The 12,492-nt window shown below is 40.4% G+C and overlaps 2 protein-coding genes across 20 annotated transcripts in view; one reads left to right on the plus strand and one right to left on the minus strand.

Annotated features, from left to right (window-relative positions):
* The window catches only part of ank3b (ankyrin 3b), a 97,509-nt gene extending 94,199 nt beyond the window's left edge, over positions 1-3,310 (plus strand). For all 19 annotated transcript variants that reach the window (XM_072455600.1, XM_072455603.1, XM_072455602.1 and 16 more), the window contains 3 exons: positions 556-789; positions 1,030-1,096; positions 1,961-3,310. In XM_072455600.1, the coding sequence (XP_072311701.1) occupies positions 556-789; positions 1,030-1,077 (282 nt within the window). In that variant the 3' untranslated portion in view covers positions 1,078-1,096; positions 1,961-3,310. The remainder of the gene's footprint in view (positions 1-555; positions 790-1,029; positions 1,097-1,960) is intronic.
* Positions 3,311-5,743: 2,433 nt separating this feature from the next.
* Positions 5,744-8,991, minus strand: g6pc1a.2 (glucose-6-phosphatase catalytic subunit 1a, tandem duplicate 2). Its single transcript, XM_072456126.1, has 5 exons — positions 8,729-8,991; positions 8,536-8,645; positions 7,463-7,583; positions 7,047-7,162; positions 5,744-6,298 (listed from the first exon to the last, which is right to left on the minus strand). The coding sequence occupies exons 1-5, from the start codon at positions 8,959-8,961 to the stop codon at positions 5,796-5,798; spliced, it is 1,083 nt and encodes a 360-aa protein (XP_072312227.1). The 5' UTR covers positions 8,962-8,991; the 3' UTR covers positions 5,744-5,795.
* Between the last annotated feature and the right edge of the window lie 3,501 nt (positions 8,992-12,492).

Below are 12,492 nucleotides of genomic sequence, written 5' to 3' on the forward strand. Positions count from 1 at the left end.
TACGAACATAAATGGAACAATTAAATAGACTCTATAATTAGGGTGCAATTTGTACTTACTTTGCAAAGGGGAATATTCAGCTAACTATATACTATTGCAAAAAGTACTACTGCTCATTAGGGATGCAACTAATGATTATTTAATTACATTTTTTGTCAAACAGTTATTTCTAATGTACATTTAGACATTTTAAATACATTTTTAACCAAATCGAGGCTGAAATATGATCACTGAAAGCCTTTAGGTAGTCAATATTTAAAAGTAAAGATGCAAATAAGAAACTGTTCATTCTTTTTTCACATTTTGGTTTCATAAAGCTGCTGTCTTTGTCATATGAGGTTGTGTGTAATGAATTTAGAGCCTGTTAAGTCCAAAATTACGATAACGGCGATCATGATAATGGACTAGTCTCGATTCATGCGATTAATAATTGCAGCTCTACTACACGTACACCTTCAAAAGCTAAAACACCCAAAACAAATTCAGTATTTAAACCATTCATTTCATTCCGTTCTCACCTTCCCTGGCGCTCTAACCCGCTTGTGCCCCCTACAGGTGATCAGAAAGGTGGTGCGGTGTGTGTACAACTCAGAGGTGCAACAGGAGGGGGAGACAGTGGCTGAGGCTGTAGATGGTGGTGTTGGTGGTGGTGGTGTTGGTGCGGATGACTTACCAGCAGAGGGCGCCGACGCTGCCCCTTCTTTGGGAAAAGGGGGAAAGAGCAAGAAGAAGGGCAAGCGTTCTCGACAGGGGCACAAAGGCGAAGAAGCCCAGAGAGGCAAATCTGAGGTTGGGCCGGTCGAGCGCCGCCATCTTTGTAGTGCAGACTAGAAAACTCACGTCTAACATAGAAGACTAATTGACTTTGGTTTTAACTGCACTAATAAACTAACAAACCTTCTTCTTTCTAAGGCTGCCATCTCTCTTTCAGCATGCGGCCGGAAAACCTCTGCTTAACTTCTGCTGAACTAGAAAATGAATAAATGAACTTCAATATATTTGTCTGATTGTGGTTTGGTTTCTGTCCAGACTGGAGAAGGAGGCAGCCGAAAACAAGGCAAGAAGGGTCAGTCGTAACAGCGAAGGTCATGAACAGGTACGAGATTTGTCTTACTGTTGTTGTGCGAAGAATACGCAGAAATATGTGTGTACGCTTGTTTTCCATGTACAATTGCAAAGGATTGTGTACAAATCAGGTCGGATTGTGTGAGGGTGAATATGGAGGTTTATATGGAAAACAAAGTGGCTTGAAAACGTGTAGACTTAGTTCACATTTATTTAGTTTTCAGGCAGTCAAGATTTTTTCAGACTTATTTCATGGTTGCAGGATTTATACTTAATAAAAAAGTCAAAACGCTTTACAGATTGATTTGCTTGAAGCTAAAAACACATGAAATCCAGTTGGGAATACTTAAATATGTAACTGCCTGCTTATCTCAATGGAAATGTTATGGCAGGAATGTTCCACTGTGGGACTTTAAACAGAACTATATATTCATTAATTCATCATTTATGTAATACAGTTGTGTGTTATTCACGTTAACATAAATTACCATCACAATCGAAAAGGAGCATAGAGAAGAAAAAAATCGTATAAATAGCTGCACCAACAAAAACACAAGATGGTTTTGAACATATTTTGTCAAGACAACTTGTTTTTTTACGTTTTACATACACTGTTTTACCTTTACGACATGCCACACTTCAATGGTTGAGTCTTTTTTTTTATTATTATTTAATTCATATGATTTGATTGTTATGTTATATATCAATAACAGCTGTTTTTCTTGCTAAAAACTCATGGATTCTTTGATATTCTGGATCTTAATTGGTCAAAACTACTACAATCAAGATTTCAAGTAATCTAACTAAAGAAGCTATTGAATGACTTTTACCAGTGGTGACAATATTGTTTTTATGACTTCAGTTTTTGCTCTAATATGTGTCTGTTTATTCCCAGATCCACAGTCGTCCACCACCTGCCGTGAAATCTCAAACTGGATCCACCTGCACCGGGAAACCATGTCCGACAACCACCGAAAGCGGATCCTTTCACTTTTAAAAAAACGCATGGTCTTACAGCAAGTCAAAGAAGCAAAACCAACTTCCCTTTACGTTCGATTTCGCATGAGCATGTTCACTACTTTTGCGGTCGGAGCAGCGATCGACGACGGCATCGCACAACGCAGGGACCGAGCGTGACCAAAGATGGCGCTACTGGGATAAAAAAATCGACAAATGGACTTCCTGTGACGGACACTTGCCTTATATGGTGTGCGTTTTCCTGTTGGAGCCACAGTATTCAGGTGCACCAGGCGGTTCTGGGGAAAAAAATGAAAAAAAATGATAATTGCAGCAAATGGGGTGATTTTAATGTACATATTGACCACTGTATAAAATCAAGAGTTTATGCACTGACGCGTGAAGGGAAAGCTTTGCAGAATCAGTGCGTTTGTACGGAGAGATGGGCACGGGCAAGTCTTGACTGTCCCGCCTCAATGTTGCTCTTCCTAAACTACAAAACAAGCTGTACGTAAATGAATGACAACTCTGCTCGACGATTGACAAAAACGGACATTTCTTGAATCCAGCTGTTACTCCGAATTTTTATTTTTATTTTTTTCGTTTTTCTTTGTTTTTTTGAGAGAGAGATTAACATTTTGCTGCATGTAATGTCACTTTATTTTCACTCTCCTAATTTCCCCGCTAATACGAAGCACTGTATTCCTCCTATTACCCATGGTACTTCTTCACGGACATTCAACGTAACGCATCTAACCATCTTTGCCTGTTTTCATTTGATTTTTTACAACCTTTTTACACACTCCTCTCCACCGAATACTTATGCTTCCACAAAGTACTAGATAGCCGTTTCCAATTTACTCACCAATACGAATGACTGTAGACTTTGTTAGCTTCGAAGCGCTAGCTGCCTTGTGTGCACCGAGTAGTCTGTACGCTCATACTTCCACATGCTATTAGATCTGCTGTGTTTTTAAAGGGGAATTCTTATTTTGATGGTTTGATGATTTTTTATTTAATTGGTTGTATTTAAACACAAGAGCAGAACGCCTCGTCTTCGACACCAATAGGATAAAAGTAGTACTTTTTACTTCAATCGGCAGTATTGTTGAAGACCAGATGTCCTGTTCCTGTGTACATATGTGTGTCTTTGTCTTTTTTCATACAAAAGCACCGAAGCATCCACTGTCGACAATATAAAACCCGGTACAAATCTGTATGGATATAGCCTACACTGGATGAACAAATTAATTATTTAAGCAGAAAATAAATTGTGTTTAAAATGAAACGCAGATGTGTGTGGTGTCTTTTACCCGGTTCTTTTACCTGGTGTTTTTACCCGGTTTGGTCCCCCGTCCTCTGGTGCTGTTCTAGTCCTGGTTTAATCGTGGTTTGGTCCAGGTTTAGTTCTGTAGTTATAAAACAGCCTTGTATCATAATGTTTGGTCAATGATACACAGATTTCATTGTTACTGAACAAATTCACTGATAAGGAGACTCGCTAAATTGATATTATAAGCATGCAAAATGGGATTTATCATCTAAAAAAAACTACTGTATATGTCAATTCACTGTTAGATTGAAACTTTATTTAAATTGTGGACAGGACCATTTCTATTTTGGCAATTAAAAAACACAATAGAATGTAATTTTCTTTTCATTTGTTTCCTCTTTTTTTATTAGATTTTACAACCCAACGACTTTATTGGACATTTGTAACGTGAAAATTATGAATGGAGAGTGGGTTCAGACATTCAGCAAATGGTCAAGCCTGAAGCAAACCAATGACAACAATGTGCAACGCCTTAAACCACTGCACCACCGGCGAACACTGTGTAGAATGTCATTTTCGAGACAAAATATGAACCATTTATTCAATCGTATCATGTGAGTGCACAATATTCAAGAAAGGACCAACTTAATAAATATGCTTCAGTATTGATGTCTGCTTAAACGAGTATCTAGTTTAAATAGTTTTAAGTAAGTTTTGTGGTTTTTTTTTGTGTGTTTTTTAAATTTTCCAGACAGTGGGGCTTTTCTGTGTGGAGTTTGCATATTCTCCCTGTGTTGTTGCCTTTCTGCTGGTCCCTCCATTATTTCCACTCATAGGAAAACGTTCTTTCCGCTGAAACAAATCTACAGATAAATGTCCTTCGACCATCTTTTCCCTTGTCCCGTCAACACCATGCACGAGCCATGTGCAGCTCGAGCGGACAAAGTTCAGCTTGCACAGTTTCACCATCACCTTTCGGCCCCTGGCGCTCTCTATGACGTGTGGGGCCTCTGTCATTCCTGAACCTCAGATTAGAAGGTCACGCATGTCGGTTAAACATTGAAAAAGTGCCATTAAATGCAATTTAACACAATTGCACAATTCCTTCGACGTCCATGATATTCTGGTTCATCGCTTTAATTCACTGCGATGTGTGATATTTCTGACGACAAAAGGAAAAGTGCTTAAAGAACGACAGAGGGGTATTTTTAGTCAGAATGTCAGAACGCTCTAATAATAGAAATGTGTTGTCTCTGGGAGTGTGACAGCTCAGTGTATTATGTAATATCACTAATGTTTCCTTGGCGTTCACTCCCGCGTTTCAGATGACATCACAGCATTCTATTGGCCGTTGATACTGAATACAGATAAGGGCTAATATTGTTCAAATTCAGGTTTTTTGTGTGTGAAATGTGGATATTTTACAGTTAAGTGCAATATAAGCAATAGAAAAATGTAGCTCTTTTTCCTACTTTTAGATTTCCACACTCTTAAACCCACCGATTGGTTTATTTGGTTGGGACAGTCCATCCGACCCAAAAGTAGGATGTTAAAATCTTGCTCTTGACATAAAATCCACTGAGCCACAGGCTGTAGTCCTTGGGCAAGACACTTACCCTGCCTCGCTCCCAGTGACCGTGTACAGTGGTGTACTGGAGAACTTTATATACTGTAAATAAATGAATGAAATGACCATTAATCATTTAAAAGGTTCTTTCTGTTGTCACAAACACTCTCATTCATACACAGGCGTACACGGACACCGGAGGTATTGTGGGTAAAGAGTCTCACCCGTCGACAGTCCACTAGAGCTACTACTGCCTCCCACTGGTCTCCATCAAGGTACTAACTAGGCCCTGGTTAGTTAGTCAGTTAGTTAGTTAGTTAGTTCTCTAATGGGATTGGGCATTTTTAAGTCTCTCTGAAATGACCATCTCTTATTAGGAAAATTACTCTATAAAGCATGTTTTTCTGTAGTAGAGGTTATTAGGAAATGGAATGATATACTTAGTAAACTTTAGGTATGCCCCAGGATCATCACACTGTAGCTCAGAGGGCTAACCACTCTGCTACGCCTTCACAGATCATTGTCACCACATTCATAGCAAACTAGCATCTACCGTACTTCACACCTCATTGAGTCCAAACCGATTCAAGAAATAACACCTTGGTTCCATTTTTGGCTTTTAATAAAAAACAAACTAACATTTAAATTACAATAATATCAAAAACATGGCATGAAAACGTACACGGAGTAGAATTGCTAGTATTTGAGGTAATGCTTTGACAATTTAGCAATTGCAGCTCATTCACAGGTTTCAATTTTCAAACATAATGAACAAATATTGTATGTTTTGAAGTCCTGTAAGTCACGTAAATCAGGAAGTAGCAATGGACATCACATAGCAACAAGTTTAAATTGTTTTCCCAGCTTCTGTTTAGTCCCAATTCCAGTTGATGAAATAAAGTCTATTGACCGTGCCATGTCAAACATCACACCTCAAAGCTTCTTCTTGCCCTGCAGACTCAGCGCCCCGTTCACCACGTACGGGACGATACTGACTGCGACCAGCGGGACGGTGGCGCTCTTGCAGAAGGAGAGCAGGTAGAAGAGGGCGGCGGTGTGAGTGGGCGGTTTGAACGAGTCGAAAAGGTGAAGCAGCACCAGAGAAGTCGCGATGCACGCCATCTTCTGCCCGGCGCCGTTGCTTCGCTTGCCTTCGGTGTAGAGGGGCGAGTGCAGGCCGAGGCCCAGTCCGAACAGGGTGCCCATGTTGCGGAGCAGGCTGGCGAAGGGCGTGCTGTCCAGGTGGACCCACTCGGCGTGGACGCACCATTTCTGGGCCTTCTCCATGGTCCAGAGGAGGTCCACCCCCACAGCTTTGAGCAGGAGGTAGAAGAGCACGGCGAAGGAGGTGAGGAAGAGCGTGGTGTAGAAGTAGTGCTTCATGCTGGCGCTGTAGATCCACTGCGTCCGGTTGAAGGCCTCAGCCACAATGATGCCTACATGGGGACACATTTTAATTATCTTATTTATTTTGAAAAAAAAAGAGTATATAATGGGGGAAAAGGGGAAATATATGTCTGAACAGGCAGTGGGAAGATTCTCTTATTATATAAAAGCAACTGTTACTAAATGCTGGGGGGAAAAAAATATAATAATAATTCAAATACCAGTGATCAACCCAAATTTTATAAAATGCAAAAAAAAAATAAAGAAGATATTGCAATATTGGTTAATGCAATCATTGCATTGCATAATGCAACTAACTATATATGTAGAAAATTTTAAAATAAGGTGTTTTTTTAATTGTGATATATTTTGTTTGAGTTGTTTGGCTAGTTTTTATTTTGACGCGATTTGATTGATAAATTAAGGCAAATATGTTAGTTTTAATATGACTAGAATGATTGTGTCAAAAAGCGTATTAAATAACTACAATAATATCGCAGCACTAAACAGCCTGGTTGCATATCACCAACATTTCCAATATCCCTGCATCCCCTAGTTACGAGTCAGGTCGGTGGAGAGGATTTTTAAAGGCATTTTTCGTTCAAGAATATTAATAAATGCTTTTATATTCTACTTATTGGGTGAAATGTTCCACAGCAAGGCTTTAATGTTTACTCCTGTTTACAAAGTGATATAGTATAGTCATATAGACACTCAAACACGTCATTTCTGGCCTGAATTTTGCAACAAGATTCAATTCTAACGACTCTTGTATTGATTTACACTCAAGGCGCTTACCAGTAATGACCCCGGCGACGACCTGATGGGGAAAGTGGGCCGCGATGAACACCCTGGACAGACACACGCCCACCTGGACCGCGCAGAAGATGCTCCACAGAACGACCTTCAGGTACCTGCACAAACGGGGCACACAGGCGTTTAACATCGTCCTAGCAACACAGCCACGTGTGCTTGTCCGGTCGGCTGAAGGTTACGACCTGGAACAAGCACTAAAACAATTATCCCACTATCAGGGAACATCCGTTACGTGTGCTTCAAAACAGCCCGCGTAATGTTATTTTCTCCCTATCCGTCGAGTCAATTATCAACTATACAGGGAAAAGAGAGTGTGTCCGCAGCGATAACAGGCACAAATAGGACTTTATGCCAAGATCAATACGGTCTGGATTACATAACGTTTTAACGACTCGTACCAGTCTTTTATGTTGGGTTTCTTGATCCCGATTTTGACCTTGCTCGCCGTAAGCGCCAAGATGGAGGTGACCAGAGTGTAGTAGACGCCGGCTGCTCCCATAGCGTGGCCTGAGGGACTGCCTAAAGGAACCAGGGGAAAATGTACCGGTTTGTAATAACTACACATGAATTTGTCCTAATAAAGCATGAATAAAGACTTAATTCATAATGAACAAATGGTTTATTAAGGATGATTTAGTTACTACTTAATTAAGTGTTAGGTTTTAGGGTTGGAGTATTATTCAGGTAGTTGCGAAACGTGAATAATTCTTTGTTCATAATGAATTAAGGTTTTGTTCATGTCTGATTAAGGCTATTAAAGTGTTATTATAAGTGTAACAGAATATTTCACTTTAATTTACTTTATCTAACAAATGTTTTTTTTCGTAAGCACATTTCAAGTTGTTTTGTAAGTAGTAGTGGGAGTTGAAGAGCAGTAATACCAGTGTAGTAACAGTTGTAGTACAATGTAGTACAAGCTGAAGTACATGTGGTAGTGCACTTTCCACATGTAGTAGCAGTTGAATTATAAGTATACAGTAATAGTTAATGCAGTAAAATGGTGTTCAAGGGTAAATCATGGGGGTAATATGAAGTAGCAATTTGTAGTCGTGGTACTTTTAGCAGTACTTTCTTGTAAATTAAGAAAATAATCAAAATTTTGAACATCACAGTATCAACCAATGATTTTGATGCTAAAATGAAACTTGAGCAAAGTTCCAGATACATTCATATCATATTTTTTCCAGCATGTTTATGAAATACCATCATTGTCATCACTACTGCACTGCCCATTATCATGTTTAAAGTGTGTTTTCTTGTTTGGTCCTGGTTTGGTCCTGATGTGAGTCCAGTTTGAGTCTTAATGGACAGTTTAGATTGAGGTTTCAGTCCTAGTTGCAATGAAACAATTTTAGTAAAGCCGTGATTAAGCTGTAGTCCTGGTTTAGTCCTGGTCTGGTCCAGGTTCAGTCCCAGATCAGTACAGTCCCACTTTGGATGTGCGATTGCAGCTTTTCTCGTCCGTTCTCACCTGGACCGGTCTCGCAGGTCATCGGATACTGCTCAATGTGCGGCCGGACCCTGCTGTCATAATACGACGCCTCGTGCACCCACCAATACGGCCTTTCTCCGAACAGAATCCTGCGGAAATCAAGCGGCGTTTCAACATCTGACACTTTTTGACACTCATTTTGACAGCCCAACTCCCCCACCGTGCACCTTACCATTTGAACACTAAATTCAACCAGTCTCCTATCACCGCCACCCAGATGAGTTTGATGCCGACGGACGCCCGCAGGTGAATCCAAAGGGGAAAGAAAATAAAGAAGGTGTTTCTCAAATCGGCCGCCCAGGACACCCACAGGAACAAACCCTGCGCGTCTTCGTAGTTGGTCTGCAGGTAATGGGTGCTGGTGACCCCGAAACCCTGCAGCGCGTCCATCAACGTGCCAAACATGTTCAGACGGGGTGAAAACACGGCAAACCTCAATTGGGATGCAAAATAGACTGGCCCTATCTCCGACGGCGTAGCTTGTTTTTATACACGAGGGACCCACCACCTTCACGCATGCTCACGTTGACCTTTGGACATTGAACATTAATAAAACACAGGGAGTCAGCTAAGGGACGTCCAGCAGACAAACAAGTTGTACATGTGTCAGGAAGACCGAGCGACTTGGTTTGACGTCACGCGGCGCAATAGAAATGTGGAAATTGTGAAAGGAACAGTCAATAGGTTGTGTGCACGTGATTTCAAAGGAGGTTATAGTTGAAAGTGAGAGAGGAGGGCAGTTTCTGTGCTGCGATTTATGTTCAGCGGATTTATGGGTGTTATCTTTTGGCAATACTGGGTCTAATAATGTGACAAAAACTAGCAAGGTGGAGTTGTTATCAGTCGATTAATCAGTCGATGTTGTCTTGTCTACCAGTCTAATTATTTTATTCATATTGTAAGAATGTATATGGACCACAGCAGAAAGGAGGGAGTTAGTTTAGTTTAATCTGCATTTTGGCACAAGAAAATGCTAAATGTGATGTGAGATTGTTTCTTTTGATGTTTAGTTGATGTATACTTGTGTTCTTATATTGATTTTTGTTGTGTTGTGTTCTGTATTGTTCTCTGTTCTATGTATATTATTTTAAAAAATGTATAAAATAGTAATAATAATGATGAGCTTTCACCAGTGCTATTCCAACGCCATGTTCCTTTTTAGTGGATTCATTGTTGCACAGGGCACTTTTGTTGACTGCAACTCTAATTACCAGATTCTAAGCTGAAATGGCTATTAGGATTAATTTGATATGTCAATTCCTGAACACAATTCAATTAAATACATTTTTGTAACGGCCAAAGTCACAACAGCAGTTTGCTCGAAAGGAGACAGTGAAAAACACAATGTTAGGAAATAAGCAAATGTCCCAACTGTCCTGAGCCCCTCCTTATCTGTGATGAAACACTACAAAGCCTTTGGGACAACAACTGTCAAAATAATCATGTGTTTTGTGGGGAAATTTATGCTATAATTTAAAGAAGAGTAATAATTTATTGTTCAGCTACTCTTCCTGAGCTCATTTTAAATTTAAAATATATAAGCAAATGTTCAGAATTCACAATAATTCAAATAAAAAACAGTTACATCTTCTCGCTAACATTCTTGTATGCATTTTTACTGTATTATGTATTTATGGATTGTACTTTGTATGGATTACACAACGTCGATTGCAGCAACGTACAGAAAAGTCAATCATATCTTTCAAGAAATATAACAGTGATGTGTTATTTTCACATGTTTATCACAGTTAAAAAACAACTCCAGTGCCTTATTCACATGTGCATTTTGTTTTATAATTATGTATTTTGAATTCCCGTTGCTTTTTCAAGCTTTAAGCGTTACTTTGTTCCCTTCCTGCCTGGCTCCAAACATCACTGCACGTTGACTAGTTCTATATTTTGACACTTTGAAAGTCAGTTTTTTGGTTGAACACAATGAGGTCTTATTATAATGTTGCTTGAGCTGGTGCATTTCCCTGGAAGGTGGCGGTTTAATGAAACAGCAGTGATACATCTGCAGGTTACATAAGGGGATCAATGATTACATGTCTGAACTGAAGACAGAGGGAGATAAACATGGCACAGTGGAAGTCATTAAGTTTTCGGACGCCACTTTTACTCCCGGGATTGCTTTGTATTGTATGGAAGAAACAGACATTTGTATGACTTAATAATTAATAATAATAATATTATTCATGAAATATAAAGCACAGTTTATAAACTATCAAGTGCATTATATTGTTATTTGGAATTATTTGGAATATTATATAATTATTGTACAGCACCCGTCAAAAAACAAATTACAAAACTCAAAACCTTCATATTTAGATATCCAAATTTGTGTGACTGTTTATTTCCTTTCTTATACTCAACAGCCAACAAGGACCTCCCCCAAGTTTTTAGGCCCGAGCCCCAGCAGGGCGGAGGGCCTATTGCTAAGCCGAAGGCAGCGTTGCAACTGTCTGACCAAACATGCGGGCGCAGCCCGCATGTTTGGTACCCCGTTGCCCCTGGCAAGTACAGTGAACTAGCCCATGCCGAAGGCATGGATCATGCATACTTACTCCTGCTATGACAGAAATAGTCAAGAATGAGTGAATGGGCGTAGCCCATTCACTCATTCTTGACAACAGCAGCGCGAAGCGCTGCATTCCTCCAAAAACCCTCCTGGCATTGTCCCATACGCGAAAATCCATGCCGCAGGCTTGGGCCATGCTTGTATCTGCTCAAATCAATGGAAGTCTATGGGGAGTGGGCGGGGCATCCCGACGGAATAGGGAGTGACGAGCGCGTAAGCGCTCCTAACGATGATTCCACCCCATGGCGGCATGGGGAAGGCTTAGAGCTTTCAAACGATGTATAATTTGTTGTTATAGTGGAAACGGCTATATTGTTTTTGCTAAAAATATTATCATTAGGCCCGAGCGCCACAAGCTGGCGAGAGGCCTACTAATCTCGTAAGGCCGTGCGAAGCACAGCTGCGAAAGTGCGCACGTAGTGCGCACGAAATCGAGCGCGAAGCGCTCGCCCACTTCCAAACACTCACTAACGCACTCCTTCACTCATGCACGCCCCGTGCATACTAATTAGTAGTAGGAAAATGGAACATTACCGTTGTAAACGGGCGAAGCCCGTGCAAAAGTGCGCACTAAACGAGCACTTTACATAAAGCACTCATTTGCGCTAAGTAGCTCACGAATACGTTCCCCATCTCTTGCATGTTCCGTGCATATAAGCATGTAATGCAAAAATTGAACATTATTACTGTATAGAGGGCCAAAAACACAAAGTGGGCGGAGCCCACTCAAAATTATCGAAAGTACCCGTCAGTGACCAGGGACCCACACCATGAGGTAGGAAAGCGCGAGCGCTTTCCGAAAATGTATAGTTTATGATATTTGAAAAATGGGAAACATTGTTTTCGCATCGGAATATTATTCTTTCTTTCTTTCTTTCTTTCTTTCTTCTTCTTCTCGGGACCAACCCCCCTATTTTTCACCCAGTGAACATTGACGAAAAGTCACAAAAATTTGCACACCTCTAAAAATCGTGCCTCTCTACATTCTGGCTATTTCCCTTTTCTAAAATAAAAAAAATTGGCGCGTCAGCGCCACCAAATGTACCAAAAATGCATTGAGAGATGGGAAATGACCCAAAAAGAATCTGATCGTAGAATCATGAAATTTGGCGCAGAGGTAGATGGTGACAAGAGAAGTAAAAAATATTATTACGGCAACGCCGTCCCCCGAACCAAATGTCGGCCATATTGCTTCAAAAATGGCTAAACATGACTTCGGAGTCTTTCCAAACGTCGTACTTTTACGAACTCCTCCCAGGGCGTTGGCCCTAAAAAGCTGAAATTTGGTGAAAATGCTACTGAGGAGTGGGACATCAAAAGTTATCCAAATTACATTGATACCTCTCACGGTCTCTGTG

The sequence above is a fragment of the Eucyclogobius newberryi genome, unplaced genomic scaffold (genome assembly GCF_026437365.1).
Source record: "Eucyclogobius newberryi isolate DKJ021-1_F unplaced genomic scaffold, fEucNew1.0.hap1 SCAF_20, whole genome shotgun sequence".
Lineage (NCBI taxonomy): Eukaryota > Metazoa > Chordata > Actinopteri > Gobiiformes > Gobiidae > Eucyclogobius > Eucyclogobius newberryi.